This window comes from Hyperolius riggenbachi, chromosome 1 (genome assembly GCF_040937935.1).
Source record: "Hyperolius riggenbachi isolate aHypRig1 chromosome 1, aHypRig1.pri, whole genome shotgun sequence".
In the NCBI taxonomy this organism is placed as follows: Eukaryota; Metazoa; Chordata; class Amphibia; order Anura; family Hyperoliidae; genus Hyperolius; species Hyperolius riggenbachi.
This window is the reverse complement of record NC_090646.1, coordinates 98,402,398-98,428,603: the sequence shown is the minus strand read 5'-3', so window position 1 is coordinate 98,428,603 and position 26,206 is coordinate 98,402,398. Positions and strand designations below refer to the sequence as shown.

The 26,206-nt window shown below is 45.3% G+C and overlaps 1 protein-coding gene across 7 annotated transcripts in view; it reads left to right on the top strand.

Annotated features, from left to right (window-relative positions):
* SLC2A9 (solute carrier family 2 member 9) overlaps window positions 1–26,206 on the top strand; it is a 524,193-nt gene that overhangs the window by 154,733 nt on the left and 343,254 nt on the right. For all 7 annotated transcript variants that reach the window (XR_011030521.1, XR_011030522.1, XM_068277492.1 and 4 more), the window contains exon 7: window positions 23,889–24,021. Coding sequence is in view for 5 of the 7 variants with exons in the window: in XM_068277492.1 (XP_068133593.1) it covers window positions 23,889–24,021 (133 nt within the window). In the remaining 2 variants the exon portion in view is untranslated. The remainder of the gene's footprint in view (window positions 1–23,888; window positions 24,022–26,206) is intronic.

Genomic DNA, 26,206 nt, shown 5'->3' with positions numbered 1-26,206 from the left:
CATGGTGACATTTTTACTGCTGGCAGGAGATGTCAGTGGAAGGAGATGCTCCTTGCTTTTTTGGCAGTTGGAAACAGCTGTAAACAGTTGTTATTTCCCACAATGCAACAAGGCTCTAACAGTGTGATGTCAAGACCTCAGTGCTGTGAGGTGCTGACATCATTTATGGGAGGGGTTTCACCACAAAATCAGCCATACAGAGCCCCCTGATGATCCGTTTGAGAAAAGGAATAGATTTCTCATGGGAAAGGGGGTATCAGCTACTGATTGGGATGAAGTTCAATTCTTGGTCACAGTTTCTCTTTAACACTTTCAGCAACTCTATTGTATTGCTTGCACCATGGCACCCTACATGTGCACTTGGGCCCTACTCCATTCGGTCTGCACAGGGGCTTATTGTTGCCAGTGTCCACCACTGTAGATAAGGACACTTTCCATTGCACATATGGAAGGCTGTGTATTCCCTATATTGCTGCAAGGTACTTCCTAATGCTGAAAGGCACATGGCCTGGTATGGCTCAAAAACAGCTGCCATCATTTACAAGCCTAGATAAGGGTCTGAATTAAATACATGGGGAAGCCAATTATTATAGTGTACTGTTTGAATTCGGGTTGTCCTTATATTCGCCCCCCGAAAATGGACGTTCAAATTCGGACCTTGCCGACCAGAAAAACGCGTGATTCGACGACATGAATTTGCCAAAACTGCATTGAAGAATTCCGCTGAAGGTCAATAGCAAAGCCGCCCCCATGCATGCTACAATCACCAAATGTTCTACCTATGTTAAGGTGGCCACCAACGATACAATTCTTTGAACAATCTTTCATTTACGATCATTGGTATGAACGATCTTTCAAGACCACTGACGGAGAAAAATCTTCTAACCTGTCAGATTGACTGGATCGATCTGAAAATCATCAGATTGGTTAGGAGATTTTCTTCTATTAGCGGTCCCGAATGATCGTTTCAAATTATTTATATAATGATCGGAAACTAAAAATTGTTCGGCGATTTGTATCATCTCCTTAATGGCCACCATTCAGGAGAGCAGTAAGGATAAGAAAAAAAAATATTTTAAAAAGACCTTGTAATGTTTGAGAAAATCAACTTTACGTTTACGATAGGACAAATGTTTTTTAAATGTGGTTAAATGACAAATTATGTATTTAGTGAAAATGAACATCCCCAGAAAGAGCAATTCATTTTCTGCTGGGGTCTCCTTCCTGCCCAAACTGCCCATTTACCGCAGGCACCCAAATTTCCTGTCTCCCCACTGATAACTAATTAGAAGCCATAAAACGTCTGTATGGCTGAAAAACACATGTGAGTGCAGAGAACAGATAAAAAGATCAGCAGTTCAAGATTTGTCTGTGTGGGAGCTGAGTAAACATTTAAAAAACTGTCTTCATTCATTCAGATAGATAAAACTAAACCTAGATTGTTTAATTTAAGTGCAAAATATGATTATGAGATTCCAAGAAAGTCCTGTTTAGGGTTAGGACTGTTTATGTTATTATTTATCTCATCCATTTATTTTCACTTCAGGTGCGCATTAAAATCAGATGTGTTGCTTAAAGGGCTGAGTTCCCAGATTTACACAGTTTCCATCCTTCCTGCACTGTTTACTACTTAGTCATGTTTCCACCATGAACAATGCTTCTGCAGAGCAGTCAAGGATAAAATACAGATGACATGAATTTGTAATGAGAGTGTTTCCCCAGCTTTACACTTCACTTGAATAAATAAAGACAGTTTTAGTACAAAGGCAGAAGCTCTTACCAAATAGGAAATAAAAGAAAATATACAGCTGCGCTATCTTAGGCTACATTTCCACTGTAGTGTGACATTTTTGCCTGCAAAAAATCGTATAAGATTTTTCTGATTGGGGAAAATTCGCATGTAAATTTGTACGTGTTTTTATGTGAATTTTCGTACATGAAAGTACGCATTAGTTAAATATGCATAATCTGCCTAGTAACAGCTTAGTCATGACTGCTGACAACTTCCTGTAACCATGGATCTAATGCAAATTTTCGGGCAAGTAACGCGAAAATTCGCATTGCCTATACAAAGCATTGTACGCGAATCGTACGCGATGTCCGAAAAAATTATACAGGACCTCAGATTTTTTCATGCGTACGAACGCTAACGAAAATTCGCATTGAACAGCCCCATTCACCACCATTAGTTGCAAAATCAATGCAAATTTTCTGAGAGAAAAATCTGACACAAAACGCACAAGTGGAAATATAGCCTAACTCTAAAATATAAGCCTCACTTTAAGAGCGGATGTGAAAATGAATGTATTCATTACAAATGGAGTGAGTGAATTGATAGAAGTATTAGGGCTGTAACCCGCTACAAAACGCTATCACTAATCGCAATCACTAACGTTTTGTATGAGCGGTTTGAAAGCAATTCCATGAGCGTTTTAGGTAGCAATTTTAAAAAGTGTAATTAATTTGCCAGCAGTTGTGTAGCGATTAGCGTTTTTAATTCTGATTGGTCCTTTCAATTAATTTTCATTTTGTTACAGTGTGCAGTAATGTAAAAACGCTAGCAAAATCGCTCTGTGTAGGTTTTGACAAGCGAGTATGCCAGCGTTTATATACTTTACATTGCAGAAACGCTAATCGCTAATGCTCAAAAATGCTGCATGTCCTGAGCTTTGCGATTTGGTAATCGCAATCGCTCAAGTGGAATTTGGCCCATCCATTAACATTAGCTGAGCATTTAGGGAAATCGCTAGCGGTTTGACTCACTCCCTAAATGCTCAGAAAATCGCTCTAGTGGGCTCCAGCCCCCACACTTGATTGTTTCAGTGATCGCTTGATTGTTTGGAACGCCAGAGCAGTTAAGAGCAGGGCCGGATTTACCATAAGGCACTGTAGGCACGTGCCTACAGGCGCCAAACTTTCAAAGGGCGGCTCTCCTTCCTCCCCGAATGTGTGCCTGCCTATGCAGAGTGATGTGGGATCGCAGTGTGACTCACCGCCGCTCATCAGCCCAGCCGCACAGCTAGCGTCCCCAGCAACCGTAGTCATACACTCCAGTGTAGTCAGCAGGGGGCGGTGGGCGCTGACATCTATTTGTTTTCTTCCTGCTCTGGCCACCAGGACCCAGGGCGGAACGGATCAACATGGGGGCTGTGGAAGGGGGGACAGAAAATGCTCCGCTCGCGGTTCTCAAATGGCCTTGTCTCACTGGGCAATCATGTGCCACCCCAGGATCTTCCAGGAGAAAAGTAGGCAGAGGCATAGATTGAAAGTTTGCAGCGGCAATGTTGCATGGGATGTCAGCCAGGAAGACAAGACAGCTGAGGACAGTGAGGCTTTTGGGAGGTGAATGCTTCCATTACACTCTCCCTCTCTCGCGTGTTCCCTTGCCACGGCAAATGTGTGTCTCTCTCTCTGATCTCCAGACAAGTGCAGCGGTGGTTCACTAGCCTCCTGCTGCTGGAGCCCGCCCCCCACAGCTTAATGTTTCTTCTCTGCCTCTCTGCTCCAACCCGCTGATCTCTGCTTCCTGGATAAGGGATAGGTGTGTGTGTGTGTGAGCCCCCTGTGTGTGTATCTGTGTGTGTGTGAACCCCCTGCATCCTGTTGTCTATCTGTGTGTGTGTGAGCCCAGTGTCTTGGTGTGTATCTGTGTGTGTGTGAACCCCCTGCGTCCTGGTGTCTGTCTGTGTGTGTGTGAGCCCCCTGCATCCTGGTGTCTGTCTGTGTGTGTGTGAGCCCCCTGCGTCCTGGTGTGTGTGTGTGTGTGTGTGTGTGTGTGTGTGTGTGTGTGTGTGTGTGTATGTCTGTGTGTGAGCCCCCTGCATCCTGGTGTCTGTCTGTGTGTGTGTGAGCCCAGTGTCTTGGTGTGTATCTGTGTGTGTGTGTGAACCCCCTGCGTCCTGGTGTCTATCTGTGTGTGTTTGAGCCCCCTGCGTCCTGGTGTCTGTGTGTGTGTGTGTCTGTGTGTGAGCCCCCTGCGTCCTGGTGTCTGTCTGTGTGTGTGTGAGCCCCCTGCGTCCTGGTGTCTGTCTGTGTGTGTGTGAGCCCCCTGCGTCCTGGTGTCTGTCTGTGTGTGTGTTAGCCCCCTGCGTCCTGGTGTCTGTCTGTGTGTGTGTGAGCCCCCTGCGTCCTGGTGTCTATCTGTGTGTGTGTGTGTGTATGTGTGTGTGGGTGTGAGCCCCCTGCGTCCTGGTGTCTGTCTGTGTGTGTGTGTGAGCCTCCAGTGTCCTGGTGTCTGTCTGTGTGTGTGTGAGCCCCCTGTGTCCTGGTGTCTGTGTGTGTGTGAGCCCCCTGCATCCTGGTGTCTATCTGTGTGTGTGTGAGCCCCCTGCGTCCTAGTGTATGTGTGTGTGAGCCCCCTGCGTCCTGGTGTCTGTGTGAGCCCCGTGTCCTGGTGTCTGTCTGTGTGTGTGTGAGCCCCCTGTGTCCTGGTGTCTGTCTGTGTGTGAGCCCCCTGCGTCCTGGTGTCTATCTGTGTGTGTGTGTGTGTGAGCCCCCTGTGTCCTGGTGTCTATCTGTGTGTGTGTGAGCCCCCTGCGTCCTGGTGTCTGTGTGTGTGTGTGAGCCTCCTGCATCCTGGTGTCTATCTGTGTGTGTGTGAGTCCCCTGCATCCTAGTGTATGTGTGTGTGAGCCCCCTGCATCCTGGTGTCTATCTGTGTGTGTGTGAGCCCCCTGCGTCCTAGTGTATGTGTGTGTGAGCCCCCTACGTCCTGGTGTCTATCTGTGTGTGTGTGTGTGTGTGTGTGTGTGTGTGTGTGAGAGCCCCCTGCGTTCTGGTGTCTATCTGTGTGTGTGTGTGTGAGCCCCCTGCGTCCTGGTGTCTAACTGTGTGTGTGAGCCCCCTGTGTCCTGGTGTTTATCTGTGTGTGCGTGTGTGTGTGTCTGTGTGTGAGCCCCCTGCGTCCTGGTGTGTGTGTGTGTGAGCCCCCTGCGTCCTGGTGTCTGTGTGTGTGTGTGAGCCCCCTGCGTCCTAGTGTATGTGTGTGTGAGCCCCCTGCGTCCTGGTGTCTAACTGTGTGTGTGTGTGAGCCCCCTGCGTTCTGGTGTCTGTGTGTGTGTGAGCCTCCTGTGTCCTGGTGTCTATCTGTGTGTGTGTGTGAGCCCCCTGCGTTCTGGTGTCTTTCTGTGTGTGTGTGTGTGTGTGTGTGTGTGTGTGTGTGTGTGTGTGTGTGTGTGTGTGTGTGTGTGTGAGCCCCCTGCGTCCTGGTGTTTATCTGTGTGTGCGTGTGTGTGTCTGTGTGTGAGCCCCCTGCGTCCTGGTGTGTGTGTGTGTGTGTGTGTGTGAGAGTGTGAGCCCCCTGTGTCCTGGTATCTGTGTGTGAGCCCCCTGCGACCTGGGGTGTGTGTGTGTGCCCCCCGTGTCTTGATGTCTGTGTGTGAGTAATCACCCTGTGTCCTGATTTGTGTGTCAGTGTGTGAGCCCCCTGCTTCCTAGTGTATGGGCTTGATTCACAAAGCGGTGCAAACTGTTTAGCACGGGTGTGCTAAACAGTTAGCACGTGAAGTGCTTTTCGCGGATTTTTGCGCGCGCAATTTGCCGCAAATTGCGCGAGCAAAAGTCCGCGATCGCGGCACTTTGTGCGCGCGCAAAAGTCCGCGAAAAGCACTTCACGTGCTAACTGTTTAGCACACTAGTGCTAAACAGTTTGCACCGCTTTGTGAATCAAGCCCAATGTGTGTGTGTGTGTGTGTGTGTGAGCCCCCTGCGTCCTGGTGTGTGTGTGTGTGTGTGTGCCCCCCCTGTGTCTTGATGTCTGTGTGTGAGTAATCACGTGCTGTAGAAAGTGAGTTCCGCATGATGTCGGTAGAATCAAACGGCTTTATTGAATCAACACATAAGGGCTAAAACCATCACCACATGCTGACATGTTTCGGACGTTGCACGTCCTTAATCATAGCATAGGTGCAAGTGAGCAAGGGTGATCCTTAAAAAGGGTGGGACCACACCCGACAGCACATGCTCAAAGCTTCACCTTCACAGAAAAGTGTATCATAAAAGATTGGGCAATGACCCAAACAATGTGATCAGAATAAAAACATATACAAAAGTATGAAATGCTTATGATTAGATACGTTACAAAAATACGCAGCAATAAATACAAAACAATATTGTATAGAGCAAACTAATAGATCAAGGCAAGACAAAACAAAGACAGAAGCAAAAACACAAGGACAGTATATGTATCAGGTAACTGAGTGTAGGTCCCATCTGGCGTTAAGGCCTCTCGGTGAGCGTGTCCCTAGCTGAAAAATCCAATATGCTTCTCGAGTGAGAAGACGTTTGTAAGCGTCCCCTCCTCTCAAAGGTCTTTGGACACGCTCTATACCTTGAAATGAAAAGGAGGACATGTCACCTGAATGAACCGACCTAAAATGCTTGGCCACATTGGATATCTCCACAGTGAGCCAGCCAGCTCCTCTATAATGTTCACCTATCCGTTGTCTGAGGTGTCGGGTAGTACACCCCACATATTGTACCTGACATAAGGAACATGAAATAAGATAGACAACGGACTTGGTATGACAATTAATATATTGTCTAATAGGGAAAATTTTCCCGTTAGAGAGGGAGATAATAGATCGAGTGATATTATGAACGCTACAATAATGGCAAGTAGAGAAATTGCATCTGTATGAACCTTGGGTAGTTAGCCAGCACGGTCGTTGTGTGCCGGTGGTAAACAAACTGGGGGACAAAATGCTCCCCAATGTGGGGGCCTTTCTGCTAGCAAAACTGACTCCTTGTTTGAGAATCACATTGAGAGTGTCGTCAGCCTGCAATACTGGCAGGCATCTTTTGATAATTTGTATAACTTGTCTGTATTCTTGACTGTATGTGGTCACGAATACTGTGTCCATCTTTGGTCGCGAACATGCCCCTCGAGAACCGGGGTGTAAAAGTTCCTCCCTGGTTCTCATGAGTGCGTGTTTCCTCCCCCTCTGTATCATCCAATTGGGATACCCACGCTCCGCAAGACGAGAACCTACAGTGTCCAACTCCACCCCAAGAACCGAAACATCAGAGCAATTCCTACGGATCCGTATGGACTCACCCACCGGGACAGCTCGGATAATGTGAAGGGGATGGCAACTGTTCGTCCTCAGGGTGGAGTTGCCACTGCAGGGCTTACGGTACGTGCTAGAGACTACCGAGGCCAGGGCGGAATCGCCCCTAAGAGTGAGATCAAGGTAATTGACCTCTTGAGGTGACCATTGGAAAGTAAAGACAAAATTCAAATTGTTAATGTTAAGGAAGTCAACAAACTTCAGAGCCTCGTCGTGCGTGCCGTCCCAGACGACCAGATGGTCATCTATATATCTGCCATACCACACAATGTGACTCGAAAAATGTTAGAATCACTAAACAAGTGGAGCTCCTCCCACCAGCCCATATATAAGTTGGCGAGTGAGGGAGAAAATTTCGCTCCCATCGATGCTCCACAACGTTGCAAATAAAAATCTGAGTGAAAAAGAAAATAATTGTGGGTAAGCAGATAGTGGACGGCACGCCCGACGAAGAACTGGAGGTCCTCCGAAAAAGCAGAATATCTGGCCATATGGTAATCCAAAGCGTCCAATGCTAGAGAATGAGGGATGCATGAATATAGAGATTTTACATCTATAGCAATCCAGCTGTAATTCTCTTGCCATTGGAAATGCTGTAGACTACTAAGGACATGCTTGGTGTCTCTTATGTAACCCGGAAGACGTCGTACCAGAGGTTGTAGATGTTCATCTACCCAATTTCCCAGGCGCTCCCCCAGAGAACCAATGCCGGCCACAATTGGCCTGCCCTCCGGGGGAAAGCCCTGTTTGTGGATCTTGGGCAGATGGTGAAAGACCGGTATAATAGGAGACGGAACGGCCAGATATTGTGCTAGACGTTTGGAAATCACCCCCAAACATTCGCTAAAGGACAAAAGGGAACGCAACTGATTGTCAAAATCAGGAGTAGGGTTGCCACCAAGAGGAGAGTAAGTGGCCGGGTCATGGAGCTGTCTTAGTGCCTCAGCACGATACACCTCAGCATCCAACACGACCACCGCTCCCCCCTTATCGGCGTTCCTAATAACAATACGTGCATTCTCTTTGAGAGAAGAGAGGGCCTGTTTCTCAGCAGAGGAAAGATTACCACGGGAGTTGGAGATGCCAGTGGTAGCAAGCTCAAGTAATTCCCTCTCTATAGTCTCTTGAAAGGCATCAACGGGCGGGCTACGAGCAGCTGAGGGATAAAAGGCTGGGTTGCGGATAGAGATGGGCCTAACATCATCTTCAGAAACCAGGGGTACTGTCTCAGTGAGCAATTGCTCCAAAGACAACCGAGACTTCGTATCCCTAAAGTCTCCTATATCAGACAAGGCCACATCCCCATTAACCGCAATACCACCAGAATCCTCACCCGCTGTCCGCCCGTCTCCAAAATGCTTCCTTAGGAGAATGGACCTCACAAATCTGTTGACATCCAAGAGTGTTGCAAACACATCAAAATGTGCAGTGGGAGCAAAGGAAAGTCCCCGTGAAAGTAATGTGATTTTAGAGGTAGTCAGAATGGTAGCAGAAAGGTTAACAACAGTGTGATCTTGTGATGCTGGATGTGTGTGTCTATATTTCTTATGTTTTACACCGCCTCTTCTCGTGGACCTCGACCTTTTTTCCCTTTGTATCTGTTGAATTTCTTGTGGTGGGAGGGCAAAGTGAGAAGAGGCTGCTGATTTTTTGACGTTGAGGGATTTGATGACATAATTGGGATAGGGTGCGTGCCAGAATTCACGCCCCCCACGGCTCCCAGAGCAGGAACTGTAGAGCCATCTGATAGTTCTGACTGAGAATCTGAGGTCTCAGGTGAACTGAAGGTGACTTTCTTAGAAGGTTTGGTTTTAGGGCGTCGAGTGGTAGGTCTGGGGGACCGGAAGGAGGTCTCCCACCAACTCCATTCGTAAACAACGCCCTTCTTGTAATCAATGACATCACAAAGGTATTTTACTCGTTTGGTGTCGGTGATCAAAGACTCCAGACGCGACACGTTCTCCATAAGTTTCTTATTTAATTCATCATATTGCTGTAACGTGTCGAGCCTTGCAAGAGTCTGTTTGACCTCCGAAACCCGCAATCTTAAATCAACCAAACGTTGTTCTTCATATACAATAATCAGTTTCATCAACTTGATTGAACATTCACTCAAAATGGCATTCCACTCTACGATAAAGTTCTCAGAATATACTGTGGTAGGGGCCTTTTTGATTCTCAAGCCACGTGGAATAATGTCATCTGCGACATACTGTTTTAGACTTGTGAGGTCCCACCACACCTTCGTTTCTTTTAACACAAGGTCCTCAAGTTGTATAAATGCAGATTTCAGTGATGCCTCTAGATTAGTATTAAAAGAGGCTCCCAAATGTCTAGAAAAAACAGCTGCAAATTTAGAGGACCGTTCCGGATCATAGTCCAGGTCACCAAGTGAAATTAAATGACTATCTGTAGGACCAGCATTCAAGGAGCTAGATGTATGCACAGAGGAATTAGATGGTGCTGTGTCATCAGAATATAAAGCAGTCAGATCTGAATGATTGCTAGACAATACCTGCCCCCCACCATGAGATGCTGGATATGAAGCAGATGACAAGTTGGTAGGGTCCATGGCTGGAACCAATAAACTGACCTAAATGTCCGGAATGGCAGTCTCATGATGTGGACCAGATGCAGCCTGTGGATCCTGCAGATTGTTAAGGAGACCCCGCACCAGCTGTACACAATGTGGACGGACCTCCAAGGAGAGATCTTGTGTAGCGGCGGAGGAAGGTGACATAGGTAGACTGGCCAGGGGGAGAAACCTGCCAGAGATGCGGCGAGGGGTGAGCGGAACGCTCTCTCCCAAAGAAACAGACTCAATTGACAGTCTGCGGTAAGCCGAGAGTCTAGGCCGCGCGCCGAGTTGTGACATCATCATCAGAGCGCCCGAGTCCTCAGGAGTCTGGCCGGCAACTGCTCCTTCCGCTGCGGGAGACCAGCGTATTCCTCCAGCAATGAGATCACCATCTGGCAAAAGGACTGCAGACAGGCTCGCAGCAGAACCGCGACCAGCAACATCCACCCGAGGGGGCACCGAGGACAAACATTGAGCAGGTGAGTTCTCTGGAATTGCGGCAGCTGTGGATGATGGCAGGATGTCCGACGATTGCATTGCTGTTAGTTCTGCTGTCGCTACCGTTTGTGCTGCTGCCAACTTGCGGACCATGTCAAGGTTCAATTGTACAGTATGGATGCAAGACACTGGTTTCTTACTTGTTGTAGAAGATGGTGGTACCTGTACAGATGCATTATCCTTGATTGTATTGCATGCCATGGTGCTGCTGCGTAGGATTCTCTGTTCAGGTTGAGCCATACCTGGTGGCGATGGTAGCTATATGTGCATAATGGGTACCATGGAGGGAGCAGAGAGAAAGGCAGGAAACTTGATGTGTGTGGGACTCCGCTCACAACCCCCAACTGCCGACAGTGCAGGAAACCGGGCTGCTCTGACCCAAAGTCCAATGCTGTAGAAAGTGAGTTCCGCACAATGTCGGTAGAATCAAACGGCTTTATTGAATCAACACATAAGGGCTAAAACCATCACCACATGCTGACATGGTTCGGACGTTGCACGTCCTTAATCATAGCATAGGTGCAAGTGAGCAAGGGTGATCCTTAAAAAGGGTGGGACCAATTCATACTTTTGTATATGTTTTTATTCTGATCACATTGTTTGGGTCATTGCCCAATCTTTTATGATACACTTTTCTGTGAAGGTGGAGCTTTGAGCATGTGCTGTCGGGTGTGGTCCCACCCTTTTTAAGGATCACCCTTGCTCACTTGCACCTATGCTATGATTAAGGACGTGCAACGTCCGAAACATGTCAGCATGTGGTGATGGTTTTAGCCCTTATGTGTTGATTCAATAAAGCCGTTTGATTCTACCGACATCGTGCGGAACTCACTTTCTACAGCATTGGACTTTGGGTCAAAGCAGCCCGGTTTCCTGCACTGTCGGCAGTTGGGGGTTGTGATGTGAGTAATCACCCTGTGTCCTGATGTGTGTGTGTGTGTCTGTGTGTGAGCCCCCTGCATCCTAGTGTATGTGTGTGTGTGTGAGCCCCCTGCGTCCTGATGTCTATCTGTGTGTGTGTGTGTGAGCTCCCTGCGTCTTGGTGTGTGTGTGTGCGCCCCCCCCCCCCCCGTGTCTTGATGTCTGTGTATGAGTAATCACCCTGTGTCCTGATATGTGTGTGTGTGTGTGTGTGTGTGTGTGTGTGAGCGAGCCCCCGGCCTCCTGGTATCTATCTGTGTGTGTGAGCCCCCTGCGTCCTGGTGTCTATCTGTGTGTGTGTGTGTGTGTGTGTGTGTGTGTGAGAGAGCCCCCTGCATCCTGGTGTCTATCTGTGTGTGTGTGTGTGTGTGTGTGTGTGTGTGTGTGTGTGTGTGTGTGTGTGTGTGAGCCCCCTGCGTCCTAGTGTCTATCTGTGTTTGTGAGAGCCCCCTGCGTCCTGGTGTCTTTCTGTGTGTGTGAGCCCCCTGCGTTCTGGTGTCTGTGTGTGTGAGCCCCCTGCGTTCTGTTGTCTATGTGTGTGTGTGTGTGTGTGTGTGTGTGTGTGTGTGTGTGTGTGTGTGTGTGTGTGTGTGATCCCCCCTGCGTCCTGGTGTCTGTGTGTGTGTGTGTGAGCCCCCTGCGTCCTAGTGTCTATCTGTGTTTGTGAGAGCCCCCTGCGTCCTGGTGTCTATCTGTGTGTGTGAGCCCCCTGCGTCCTGGTGTCTATCTGTGTGTGTGTGCCCCCTGGTGTCTTTCTGTGTGTGTGAGCCCCCTGCGTCCTGGTGTCTGTGTGTGTGTGTGTGTGTGTGTGTGTGCCCCCTGGTGTCTTTCTGTGTGTTTGAGCCCTCTGTGTCCTGCGGTCTGTGTGTGAGCGATCACCCTGTGTCCTGATGTGTGTGAGTGTGTCTGTGTGTGTGTGTGAGAGCCCCCTGTGTCCTGATGACTGTGTGCCCTAACCCCCACTTATTCCTAACACTAACCACCCCACCTACTTTCTACATTACCTTGCGTGGTTTTATTTAATAAGAAAAAGGGGTGTGATTTGAGTGGGTGTGGCCTGTGTTAAGGGGCGGGGTTTAGGGCACCAGCACTTGAGTGCCTATAGGCTCCTGAGCTGTAAATCCGGCCCTGGTTAAGAGTTTTTATTGTATCCAACAGGGATACTCGGTGCAATCTTGGTTACAAAACTTATCTTGAATATGGGAACACAAGTCATTGTTTGGACTTGTCCAATCCAGGCTTATGCTGGGAATACACGGTACGTTTCTGTACCGTGTATCGACCAGCCGATCCGGCCAGCTGATAACATTCAGCTGGTCCGATCAAGCCGCTCGACTCCCGGGGACGAGCGGCAATCGATCGGCGCGCACACGCGGACGCGGCGGGGACACGGCTGGGGTCGATCCGGCGGCTAAACGGCCGCCGGATCGACCCGTGTATTCCCACCATTAGACAGCCAGTCTGCAAATCAAATAGATAATGCTGCATTCTGACCTTTAATGTTCCCTGTAATGTTCCCTATTACATTCAACACTCTGGCCTTCTAGAATCTGTATTGAGAGAGAACTCTGCATACAATCTTTGACTGAAACAATGGTCAGCTTGACTAAAATAAGGGCCATACCTTGCAAGGCCCCTTAAGGATCTTACATATCCATCTGCATTTCAGTAGCTTTCTGCTATGCCTGAAGAGTAAGGGTTGGCTCACACTGGGGTGGTTCTGGGGAGCTTTTCAGCGCTTCGCTGATCGATGGCGATCAGCAAAGCGCTGTGACAAATATATGCCTATGGGATCAAATGCATGCAGCATTTTGGGGTCGATTCTCGTTGTGAGAATTGGATGTGATTCTCATTGTCTTGAATAGAACTTGCAAACTGCGGCAAAATCATGAAACGTTGTGCCGTGCGAATGTGAATCAGCCCTAAAGGAACTTTCATACACTTGCCAGTGCAATGCAGCTCTAAAGGAATTTCACATCTAGTGCTGTGCAGCAGTTTTGATGTAGTGACGCACAGCATGTAGTGACGCACAGCAGTGAGGCAAGCTTTCTTGCTTTCACACTAGGAGCTGATCCGTGCGTTTTGACGGATCGCTCCTGTCCTAGGGTGAGTTTAGAAAGGTAACATGATAGTCTATTTGACTTTCATGTCAGCTTTCACATTAGACAAAGTGTTCCAGAACGTTACATTGTAATTAGCGTCGCACCACAACTTCCCAATGTCATGCAGCAGGTCATAAGTTCTAGAGATGAGCGTAATGACATAATTACGATTTCGCGAAATTTCGCGTAATTAGTGTAATTACGATTATGGCCGTAAGTACATAATCGTAATGAAGAAGGATTTCGCGAAATTTCGCGTAAGCGTAATTTTTCGCGTAATTTTCGCATTACAGTGGGTATTACGAAATTAATGCGTATGGCCATGCTCCCAAGCGGAAAAGTTGACGCATGGATCAATGTTAGGTAGCCGCCGACTTTAAGGGTTAATAGCAAAGCCCCCTTAAATGCTAAGAGCCTCAAATTTGGAGAATATATTAAGGAGATCAGGAGGAATAAGAGGAAATTTTTTTTTTTCAAAAAGACCTTATAGTTTTTGAGAAAATCGATTTTTAAGTTTCAAGGGCGAAAATGTCTTTTAAATGCGGAAAATGTCAGTTTTTTTTGCACAGGTAACAATAGTGTATTATTTTCATAGATTCCCCCAAGTGGGAAGAGTTTTACTTACTTCGTTCTGAGTGTGGGAAATATAAAAAAAAAACGACGTGGGGTCCCCCCTCCCAGACCTCTTTAACCCCTTGTCCCCCATGCAGGCTGGGATAGCCAGAATGCGGAGCACCGGCCGCGTGCGGCTCCGCACCCTGACTATACTGCGGGGACTTAGCGTCCTGCACGGACGCGTATGCGGCGGCTGAGCGGCGAGTGACGTCGGGTGCGGCGTAGATACAATGTAACAAAGTTGTTACATTGTAATTACTTTGTTACATTGTAACTGATAGAACATTTCCGAGGATATTGCGTGGGATCATTTATTTAAAGGGACAGGTAAGTATTAATGGTTAATTAAGAATATGAAAGGACTTTTTTTGTGGTTATGTTTTTTGTTCAATTATTTACTTTTAACTCTTAAAGGAAATGGGTAAGGGGTACAAGTACCTCTATACTCATTTCTCCTGGGAGGGGGGGTGGGCATCTGGGGGACCCCTTTTTAAAGGGGACTCCCAGATTCCACCATGAAACCCCCCCCCCCCCCAGGAAATCGCGGCCTCCACCTCCACCGCCCATCGGAGGTGGAGAAGAGCCCCTTGTCCTTGGATTGGACAAGGGCTCGGAGGGGGAGGGGAAAGCTTGGCTGCCCCTCCCCTTCCGAGACCCCCCAATCCATGGACCATGCGGGCTGGTATAGTCAGGGTGCGGAGCCTCACGCGGCCGATGCTCCGCATTCTGGCTATCCCAGCCTGCATGGGGGACAAGGGGTTAAAGAGGTCTGGGAGGGGGGACCCCACGTCGTTTTTTTTTTTAATATTTCCCACACTCAGAACGAAGTAAGTAAAACTCTTCCCACTTGGGGGAATCTATGAAAATAATACACTATTGTTACCTGTGCAAAAAAACTGACATTTTCCGCATTTAAAAGACATTTTTGCCCTTGAAACTTAAAAATCGATTTTCTCAAAAACTTTAAGGTCTTTTTGAAAAAATTTTGTTTCCTCTTATTCCCACTGATCCCCTTAATATACCCCAGGAATTTGGTGTTCCTAAACTTTAAGCAGGCTTTGCTATTAACCGTTAAAGTCGGCGGGTTTTTAAATGTATACATTTTTACTTTGAAACTTTAACATCGATTTTCTCAAAAACTATAAGGTCTTTTTGAAAAAAATTTTTCCTCTTATTCCTCCTGATCTCCTTAATATATTCTCCAAATTTGAGGCTCTTAGCATTTAAGGGGGCTTTGCTATTAACCCTTAAAGTCAGCGGCTTTTTTATATTATACGGAGCGTTACGGTTTAACGCGAAATTACGGTAGCGTTTAATGCGAAATTACGGCATGAACGAAACGCGAAATTACGCGTTGAAAATTACGCTTACGGTATTTTCAATTATGATTTTAATGGCAATTACGCTACCGTAATTTCGCATCGTAATTGCAAATTTCGCATGCGTAATTATAGTAATGCGAAATTGCGAAAATTTCGGCTCAACTCTAGTCATAACTCAATCTCATGCAGGCGTTATCTAATGTGAAAGAGGCCTACATTGTAGTGTATACCTCACTGTATGGTCGCAATGCTACCACATTTCCGCTCTGTTACATTGTGATTTGATTACACAGTGTGAAAGGGCCCTAAGGGACATCTCTCTACTGCTGCTTGCCTGAATTTCGGAAATTGCATTTCCACGGAATCCGAATGAGCATCCCTAGTCACTTGGTCAGACCTGAATGGCCCAGCTTAACATTTCTGGAACCAGTAAAAAAGGACCCTAAGACACACCCCTGCTACACCTCCAGCCACACCAAAATTTACATGCAGCATGCAAAGAAGATCATGTCACTGCACCCGAACTGCTATTACTGCCAGCTTGGGGATTGCTTTATTTACAGTATGTATTGAAGTATTTATATAGCGCCAACATATTACGCAGCGCTGTACAGAGTATATTGTCTTGACACTAACTGTCCCTCAGAGGGGCTCACAATCTGGTCCCTCCCATAATCACATGTCTATGTATGTATCGTTTAGTGTAAGAATCATAGTCTAGGGCCAATTTAGGGGGAAGCCAATGAACTTTTCTGTATGTTTTTGGGATGTGGGAGGAAACCGGAGTGCCCGGAGGAAACCCACTCACTTTCACTGCATCTCTGTGACTGCACATTGTATTATACCATTCAGTGCATACCTTTCACTGCATCTGTGTGACTGCACACTGTTTTATATACCAGTAAGTGCATATCTTTCCCTGCATCTGTGTGACTGCACACTGTATTATACCAGTGTTTCCTGCTCCTCTGCCCACAGCAGCCAGGTGTCCATTAAGGAAATCTTTGAGCGGGAGAAGGCAATGTCTGCGAGTCACCCCCTTGTCCGGCATCTGACAACTGGCTTAGCGGAACTGTTAGCTCGCCAGCTGTTACCACACCAGCTGGTGGACTCTGAGGCCTTCCAAAAATTTGTGATGCAATTATTTGTCTAAAAAGGCGATACCCAAACTGTATCGTGATGTTGAAAGGCAAGTGGTGTAATCTCTGGCACACAGCGTTGGGTCAAGGGTCCATCTGACCACAGATGCCTGGTCTGCAAAGCACGGTCAGGACAGGTACAATACTTATACAGCACATTGGGTCCTTCCTTGGATGTGTGGTGGTACCTGTTTCTCAGGCTCCCACTCCGGATCCCTGGACTACTGGGTGCACAGGCTTGACCTGTGGCCAGAGCTGTCACAATTTGCCATCCAAATTCTGGCTTGCCATGCCTCAAGCGTCCTGTCAGAAAGGAGCTTCAGCGCACCTGGAGGCGTTGTCAGTGAAAAGAGAAGTCGCCTAGGTCAAAAAAGTGTTCTGTACCTCACCTTTATCAAAATGAATGAGGCATGGATCCCGGAGGGCTACTGCCTGCCTGAAGACTAAGTCAGTCCCCACACAGCATCTCTGCCTGCAGGCTGCTTGACTGCCTTCTCCACCACCACCAACAGGGTCCAGGACTCCAGGTGGATTCCTGATTTTACATGTACAAGTGTTCCCCTTCGTGATCGTTACCTTGCCGCAGTGAAGGGGCTTGCATATCACAATGAAGCAATGACCTATATGAGTGTGGTGGGGGGGTACACCCAAGATAATAAGGTCGTTGCTTCATTGTGGACAGACCAAATTCGATCAGCTGGACAGTCACTGTTGTTCTGTCATTGAGCTACCTCAGCCCGACCACATGGGCTTTAAAACCGCCATCGCCTGCACTCTCGCCATGGTACGCATCAGTCCAGCACGGCCATCACTACACAAACAGCTGTTTGCGGTGCGTTACACAGTGAGTTTGGTCTGTCAGTATGAAGCAGTACACTACTTACACTACCTGATGAGCCATGTATACACACGCAAGATGTTTTCAATCAATTTATGCCTCCAATTTAGGAATGCAATGTGATTTCTGCCCTTTGGGGATTATAACCCTGCTGTTTGTCAAATCCGTAATTTTCCCCTGGAATTTTGGTGTGTATCCCAATCCGCCATGCCCCCCTCCAGGTGTTGAAACAATCTTTTCCATCACTTTGGTAGCCAGAAACAGTTTTTGTAGTTTTTCAAGTTCACCTGCCCATTGAAGTCTATTGCTGTTCGCCGAGTTCATCGGTTCGCAAACTTTTGTGGAAGTTCGCGTTCGCGGTCCGCGAACCCAAAATCTGAGGTTTGAGCCATCTCTACTGCCAGTGTCTCCTGCTGTACAAATCCATCAAATTCAACCAGAAAATAAGGTACAAATCTAGCATGCACCCTCAAACATCCCTGTTGATCCAGAGGAAAGCGAAAAATCCTTAAAATGCCATGTCGGGAAGGATTTATTTTTCCCTTTTGGGGCTAATTGGACATTAACCCCAAAAGGAAAAAAAATCCTTCCCGATTCCAGATGGCAATCAAATAAAATCCCTGCATCAACACCACCTGGGATGACCTAGTAATTATAGCCATGGATGTCTTTCAATGCAAGGAAAGCATCTAAGCTCCCCTTAAATGCAAATATAAAATTTGCCTTTACTACTACCTGGGGTAATACATTCCACATTAAAATCACACTTACTGTAAGGAACTCTTTCCTTTCCTAAAATTGGTCGCTTTGTCAGTTGGGCATGCACTTGGCGGCAACGATTTTCATCCAATTTGATTATAATAATCAAATTGGATGGTCGATCGGCCGCCAAGTCGCCTGATGTATGGGCACCTTAAGGCGTCTTTTCTCCAGACTAAATTAGCCCAGTTTTTCTAACCTTTCCTGATGAGTGAGATCTTCCATCCCTGTAATCAATGTTGCTCCTCGTTTCAGTACAGACAGACCAAGTATTTTGCCTGCAAAACAGGAATTCCATCTCTCATTTACAAAACAAATTTAGTTTGCAAAACAAATTAAATTGAATGCTCATAAAAAGGGAGCCTGAGGCTTTAAAATTCCTCCATGTTCTGCCAACATTGCCTCTTTATAGATTGTACCCTCAGTAAAACAGGTTGTTGGATAATCATTGCTGTAACTGTTAATGGTAACCAGCTTCTGGCAGCCATTGCAGTTGGCTCCCGATACTTTCACTATGACTAGTGGTGTTAATTATAGCCCGATCAAAGTGACAATTTCATAGCCCTCAACTGCCAATTTTACTGGAGGGATTGTCTCACTTTGGAAATCAAATTCCACTTTACCGTAGATTAGTGAATCTAACTCATTAAACCCAATTACTTTTTCTCCTAAGTTTTCACCTAGGGGATATTTTTTCCATCTTCTGTTTAAAATAACAGTTGTGCTCTGCAATTGAAAAATGCCATAAAGTAGGTGAGAAAGTACTGTCAAAATTCTTCTGAGTATTTTTTCTTTTTCTTTTCATTGTATTAATAAGGTGTGAAAATACCACCTGGAAGAAAATGTAGGAGAAAAAAGGAATTGAATAAGGGCCCTTGGCCCACATGCAAATCACTTTTGCTCCTAGATTAAATGTTCACACTTTTGCCCATATGCAACTACATTTTTCATAGGAGATCATTTTTCATTTTCAATTTAGAATAACTTTTCAGCACTTTGCAATTGAAAAAGTACCAAAAAGTAGGTGAAAAAGTACTATCAAAATTATTTTGAGTATTTTTTTTCTCAAATATTTGAACCACTTCACCTCAAAGGGGTTTTCCCCTTAAAAAATCAGAGCAATTTTCACTTGTCAGCGTTCTTACCATTCATTCGCCTGTAACTTTATTACTACTTATCACAACAAAACAATCTATATCTTGTTGTTCCCGCCACCAATTAGGCTTTCTTTGGGGGGTACTTTTCGCTAAGAATTATTTTATTCTAAAAGTGTTTTAGCAGGAAAAAAAAGGTAAAAAAAAATGAAAAAATGTATTATTTCTCAGTTTTCGGCTATTATACTTTTAAAATAATACATGCTACCATACTTAAAACCCACACATTTTATTTGCCCATTTACCCCGGTTATTGCAACGTTTAAAAATTTTCCCTAGTACAATGTATGGTGCCAATATTTCATTTGGAAATAAAGGTGCATTTTTTCAGTTTTGCGTCCATCCCCGAAGACAAGCCCATAATTTATAAAGGCATAGTAATCTACCCTCTTGACATACATATAAAAAAATTCCAGTCCCTAAGGTAACTATTTATGTTTTGTTTTTTTATCTGTACATAAAAAAAATACTATCTATTTGGGAGTGTGGGAGGTCAGGGGTTAATTTATAAACATAATATGTAAAAATAGGTACTTTATTGAAAAAAAAAATGCAGATGTAATTTTACTGTTTGGCCACAAGATGTCTTCGGAGGTGTGCAAAGTATTACTACGCAAACAGGAAGCACTGCGTGGACGGACTTTGCGAATGGTGTCACAGTCTCATAGATGGCTGCAGTCATTTACACAGGGACTTAGATCAATGAATGAGAAGAACTATGCTAACGATCGGCGGCAGTAACAAGCGCAGGTAAGGGGAGGGGCGAGCAGTAACGCGAGGCGGGGAGGGACGTGATAGCTACGCCCCTGCAAACAGTTATAGCTTTATACAGGGTTGTAGTTACCTGTACCCAGGGGAGGGGAAGTGGTTAAAAGGCATTTTATTGACAAGTTTGAAAAATCACCTAGAAGAAAACCCATTACATATGGCCCCTTGTCATAAAATGCATTTTAAACCACCAGCGAGCTAAATAATTTTGATGGTACTTTTCCACCAACTTTTATGAACTTTTTCAATTGTAAAATGCTAAATAGTTATTTTAAAGAGAATATGAAATTTATCTCCTAGGATATAACGCAGGAGAAAAAGTTTATTGCATATGGGCCCTTTACTCTAAAGTTATTTCTATCCTTTAAATTGATATTTTTTTTCCAAATGCTAATATGAAGGAAAACTAATGATGAAAGAAAGGACCAGTGTGATTTGAATTATAAAGCCCCGTCTTTTGCTTGTGAAATATTGTGATACACACATGACTTAGGCCTCTTGCACACTGCAAGCAATTCAGATTCAGATTCCGCTTTTTAGGCTTCTTGCACACCAAGACGTTGTGTTAGGTGCCACGTTAAGGTCGCACAACGTATGGTGCTGCAAGAGCCGACGGTAGAGTGAGCCGCGTTAGGCGGCTCGATTCCTATAATGTCTCCCAGAGTGGCGCTGATTGGCCAGCGGGACCACGTGATGCGGAGCGAGACACTCCGCATCACGTGGTCCCGCCGGCCAATCAGCTGCCGCCAGTGCAGTGAATATTAAGTAGCCATGTGCGCGGCTACTGTAGCTGGCTCTCCCCGCCTCCTCTCCGCCCCCCACTGCGCATGTGCAAACAGTCTAACGCGGCTATAGCCGCTCCAACGCCGTAGCATGCTGCACTTTGCGGAGAACGTGCAGCATTACATGTAACGCAACGTGGGCTGTGTGAACAGCCCACTTGTGTTACATTGCTGTGCGTTGGGGGAGCGTTACAGGCGCACTAACGTGCGCCTGTAACGTCTTGGTGTGTAAGCAGCCTTAATCAGTTTTTACCTCCGATTCAGATTCAGATTTGCAGTGTGCAAGGAGCAAACTGCAAATCTGAATCTGAATCGGAAGCAAAAACAGATTAAAAAGCGGAATCTGAATCTGAATTGCTTGCAGTGTGCAAGAGGCCTAAGGGTGTGATAAAAGGAGTGTCAGGGGCATGTTTCAAAGGTGCCCCTATTTCTTGTCTCAAAAAGTTAGGGGGAAAGCAATTTTCTTCTTCTTATTTTTATCTGTGTAGGGCCATAATCTTTAGCAGTGCTGTTTATAACACAAAACAAATAGTGGGGAGTATAGATACAGGAGACATGTAAAACTGGTACAATTGTCTAATCAGGACATCAATGCCAATCCAGAAATACCAATAAATACATAGTTCATGTGTGGTTTGAGACACCACTAATACTGGTGCATGTTCATATGACAAATTGCATCAGAATAAGAAACACTAAGGGACCTTTTCCACTAGCAATCGCTAGCGTTCGTGCTAAACATTAGCGAGTGCGATTCAGCAAAGTTCCACATTTTCTTGCGATTTTGCTATGCAATGCACTGCATAGCAAAATCGCAGCAAAAATCACTCCGCGGCGCGATCGCGCTTAAGTATAACACGAACCACGGTAGTGGAAATTACCTACTGCGATTCCTATGTTATTTGGCAAACCGTAGCTAGTGGAAAAGGGCCCTAAGAGGATGTACCTGTCCTTGCAAGCTCATGGTCTAGAGGACTGGTCTGGAGACATTAGGGAAGGAGACACAGGGGTTAGCAGATGAGACTGTGAACTTCCAATGCTACTTATAGCAAATTATAAGATTGTCTGAACAGGTTTGTTTTGAGTGCATTTTAAAGAGACTCTGTAACAAATTTTTCAGCCTTAGTTCTTCTATCCTATAAGTTCCTATGCCTGTTCTAATCTGCTCTGGCTTACTGCAGTCTTTCCTAACTGCACTGTCTCTGTAATAAATCAATGTATCTTTCCTCTGTCCTGTTTGTCGGGCTAAAGCTTGATTGTGTGGAATGTGCAGGGCTGCTTGTGATTGGTAGAAGCGATACACACCCTCTGCAGGCCCCCTGCATACTCTGAATGAGTCACACTCTATGCTTAGCTGAGCCTATTAGAAGCTGGTTAGTTTGTTTGTAAACACTGCCTAAAACTGTTAATTACAAGCCAGGATTGCAGCAGAGAGTGGCAGAAACAGCACAGAGGGGCACAGGAGAAAATAATGAATAGAATGGTATGCTTTTTATTGTAAGAATATTAGAGTACAGATTCTCTTTAAGGTTTTGAGTGCATTTGAGGCTCAGAACATGATGGACAAGCTGTTGGAGACTGTTCGAAGGGAGAGGTGATGCTGTTATCCAGCAGTCCTGGATGTGTGAGTGAGAGGAGGTCACCAAGCTAGAGGACAAGAGGGTCTCCTGGGAGGAGCAAAGGTTCTAAGCAGGATGGTATCTGGGGATTAATGAGGAAATGTATGGAGGTGACAGCTTATATAGAGCATTTTATGATAGGAGGAGAATTTTAAAGAGGAACTCCAGTGAAAATAATGTAATAAAAAAGTGCTTCATTTTTACAGTAAAATTATGTATAAATGATTTAGTCAGTGTTTGCCCATTGTAAAATCTTTCCTCTCCCTGATTTACATTCTGACATTTATTACATGGTGACATTTTACTGCTGGCAGGTGATGTAGCTGCTGCTTGCTTTTTTGGCAGTTGGAAACAGCTGTAAACAGCTATTTCCCACAATGCAACAAGGTTCACAGACAGGAAACTGCCAGGACCATGTTCCTCACAGTTTCCTGTGGGAGGGGTTTCACCACAATATCAGCAATACAGAGCCCCCTGATGGTCTGTTTGTGAATAGGAATAGATTTCTCATGAAAAAGGGGGTATCAGCTACTGATTGGGATGAAGTTCAATTCTTGGTCACATATATTGGTAGGTGAACAGAGGCGCCAGAAGGATAAAAGTACATAAAATTTTTAAAAAATTGCTGGGAGGAAGTGGTGGACTCGCCTCCGTTAAAGCAGACACCAAGGACTGTAAATGTATAGATATACACATTTATTGAAAATACCCCAAAGATGCAACGCGTTTCGCGGGCACAGCCCACTTCTTCAGGCAATAAGCAGGGGATAAACAACAGCAATTCAGTTATAGCAAGCAGAGCACCTCTGTGTGAAAATACCATCTTTGGGGTATTTTCAATAAATGTGTATATCTATACATTTACAGTCCTTGGTGTCTGCTTTAACGGAGGTGAGTCCACCACTTCCTCCCAGCAATTTTTTAAAAATTTGATGTACTTTTATCCTTCTGGCGCCTCTGTTCACCTACCAATATATTTGAGTCCACCCCAGGTGGAGGGGTGATCTACCCCCTTTCTTCCTATTTACAGAGAGCGACTTCTTAATCCTGAGTGAGGACAGGTCTAATCTCCTCACCTGCCTAATGAGTGGTTACCTAGGTGGTAACCCGTGTTTGTGAGTATTACCATCTCACTGTTTCATTTATCCAATCAATTTTGACATACTACACCATATTGGGCTCTCGATTTCTCTTCAACTTTAATTCTTGGTCACAGTTTCTCTTTAAATTGGATCCTTTGAATAATAGATAGCAAATGGAGAAATTGGCAGAGAGGGGCTGCATCACATGAGAGGGGGATGAGGTGGGCAGCAGAGTTCAGTAGGGACTCTTGTTTTTAGTAGGCCACAGAGTAAATTGTTACAGTAGTCAGGATGAAATATGATGGAATATGATTTGGTTTGCATAACTAATTTACAGGTTATTTATTCTTCAATCCAAAAAAAAGATTGAAGATATGGTTGAAAGTATCCGCAGGATTATTACCTAGACTGCGGTATAGTAAAACAACCACTAGATGTCACTGTGTGTAAAATGTGATGATGATCTCTATGGTATTGTTATTTCCTACACTCTATGTTCTTCTCTGTTCTAAGTGAGCTGCATTTACTGATGGTGGTGTATGATTTATCTCTGCAGGTTTTTCTTCAGTAAAGAATTCTAACTTGGGTGCTCTGCTCCATCAGATATGTTATTTGACTTGTATGCGCATGTCTCTTTATTTCAGGAGTCCCAGTGGCCCTGCCTGTTTGGGTTTATCCTGATCCCGGCCATCATACAGCTGGCGTTTCTACCTTTTTTCCCAGAAAGTCCGCGTTACCTTCTTCTAGAAAAGCAAGATACCAAGAGAGCTGAGAAAGGTATGAAGCTGTCAGATGAAGCCTGATGTAGCGTGTCAGCAACATGTAAGCATCCAGAGCTGTCACAACCAAGCTTATAAGAAATGACAGCTGAACATTGTTACACCATCACATCATAACAATATAAATGCTTAAAATGGACAGAGTAGAGCATCTCCCTTCACTTTGTAATGATAAATTATGACTTTAGTTCTGTCCTCTACAGCTGCATTGCATAATTCGCTAAAGATTACATTCTACGTTTGTAAAGGAATCCAGCTGTTTATTAAAGTAATATTAAGGCTGTGAAATTCCCATGGGGCACTGGGGCATTGTGACGGAATAATCCACAATACTGCATAGTACTGCGCAGGCGCAGAATGCTTGCGGCGACAAGAATGAGACAAGGGAGCGCACCTGGCCGGACTGTGCCTGCGCCGACTGGCCCCGACTGTAGGATTTCTGGGACCAGTTGCGGGCAAACAGAAGAGGACACCGTGGGAGCGATCAGGCCAGAGGGGGCTGGAGGAAGCCCCAGGTATGTATATTTTATGGCGGGAGCCCCATCTCTGGTAACTATTTTAGCCCGCAGGTATTTTTCACCTTATGGACGAAAGGAATTTTCACCAGTCAGCGCTCCTCCCATTCATTCCCCAATAACTTTATCACTACTTATCACAACTAAATCATCTATACCTTGTTTTTTCCGCCACCAATTAAGCTTTCTTTGAGTGGTACATTATGCTAAGAATTATTTTATTCTAAGTGCATTATGATGGGAATAATAAGAAAAAAATTGAAAAAATTCATTATTTTTCAGTTTTCTGCCATTATAGTTTTAAAATAATTCATGCTACCATAATTAAAACCCACACATTTTATTTGCCCGTTTGTCCCACATATTGCAACATTAAAATTATATCCCTAGTACAATGTATGATGACAATATTTTATTTGGAAATAAAGGTTCATTTTTTCAGTTTTACATCCATCACTCATTTTTAGCCCATTGTTTCACAATTCTATGCCCTATTGTCATAAATATTATAATTTTTTCTTCCCTAAAGTCAGTAGGTGTACTTTACTATTTGTCCACAAGATGTCCCCACTATTAGCATACATTGTACGCTAAATAGCAGGGCTGCTCATCCAGATTCCGGATATCCGGGTAACCCGGATATCCAACCTTTTTTCAGCTATCCGATTCGGAATCCGGATAGCTATCTGCAGATATTTGGTCGCATTCCCGGATATCCGCAGATATCCGGCAGATATCCGAATCCGAATACTGTAACTAACGAGATGACATAATTGAGCCAATGAGAAGGCTCCCAGCAGAAGCCTTAGCAACCAATCACAGAGGAGAACCCTGGCCAGCCCCGCCTGACCTCATTGAGCCAATCAGAGGGCTCCCAACCTAAACCCTGGCACCCAATCACAGAAAGGAACCCTGGCAAGGCCCCCCTGTATAATAAGGAGGGCTGCCATGATGAGAAATATCATCCTTGCTTGTAAATGCTCACTGAGAGAAATGCTCCAGTGCTGCTTGCCTAGCAAGTGCTGTACACAGTGATAAACCTAAAGCTGTTCAGTGATTAACCCCTTCACCATCACTACACTATTGGTGTATTGTTAATTAGCTTGATTTCATTGTATGACAGTCAGAGTGTTTGCTGCAGGGCTGCTGCAGCTGCTATGTGTCTGTGTGTGATCCAATACAAACACAGTGTGTAGCAAGCACCCAAAGAGGGAAAAGGTGATGTGCTATGACTTGCAAGGTCTCCGCACTCCAGACTCTCCAAGCAATTTCTTCACAGTCAAGTCAGCACCATCCGTAGTATCGTAAAGCTCTTTTATTGATTAAAAAGCAGCATCATAGACATCATCACCAGCAGCATCCCTGCTGGTGATGATGTCTATGATGCTGCTTTTTAATCAATAAAAGAGCTTTACGATACTACGGATGGTGCTGACTTGACTGTAAGGAAATGTGTCTGTGTGTGTGCTGTGCACAGACCAGGCCAGCTGCTGCCTGCTGGCCAGTGGCCAGCTATTAGCCTTAGCTAGCTACAGTATAGGTTAGGTTGGGGATTAGGGAATAGGATTACTGTGTTATTGTGTAGTTAGTACTGTAGTACTGCAGTCAGCGCTAGTAGTTGTTAGAGTAGTATTACTACTGTGTTAGCTTACTACAGAACTGCTTTGC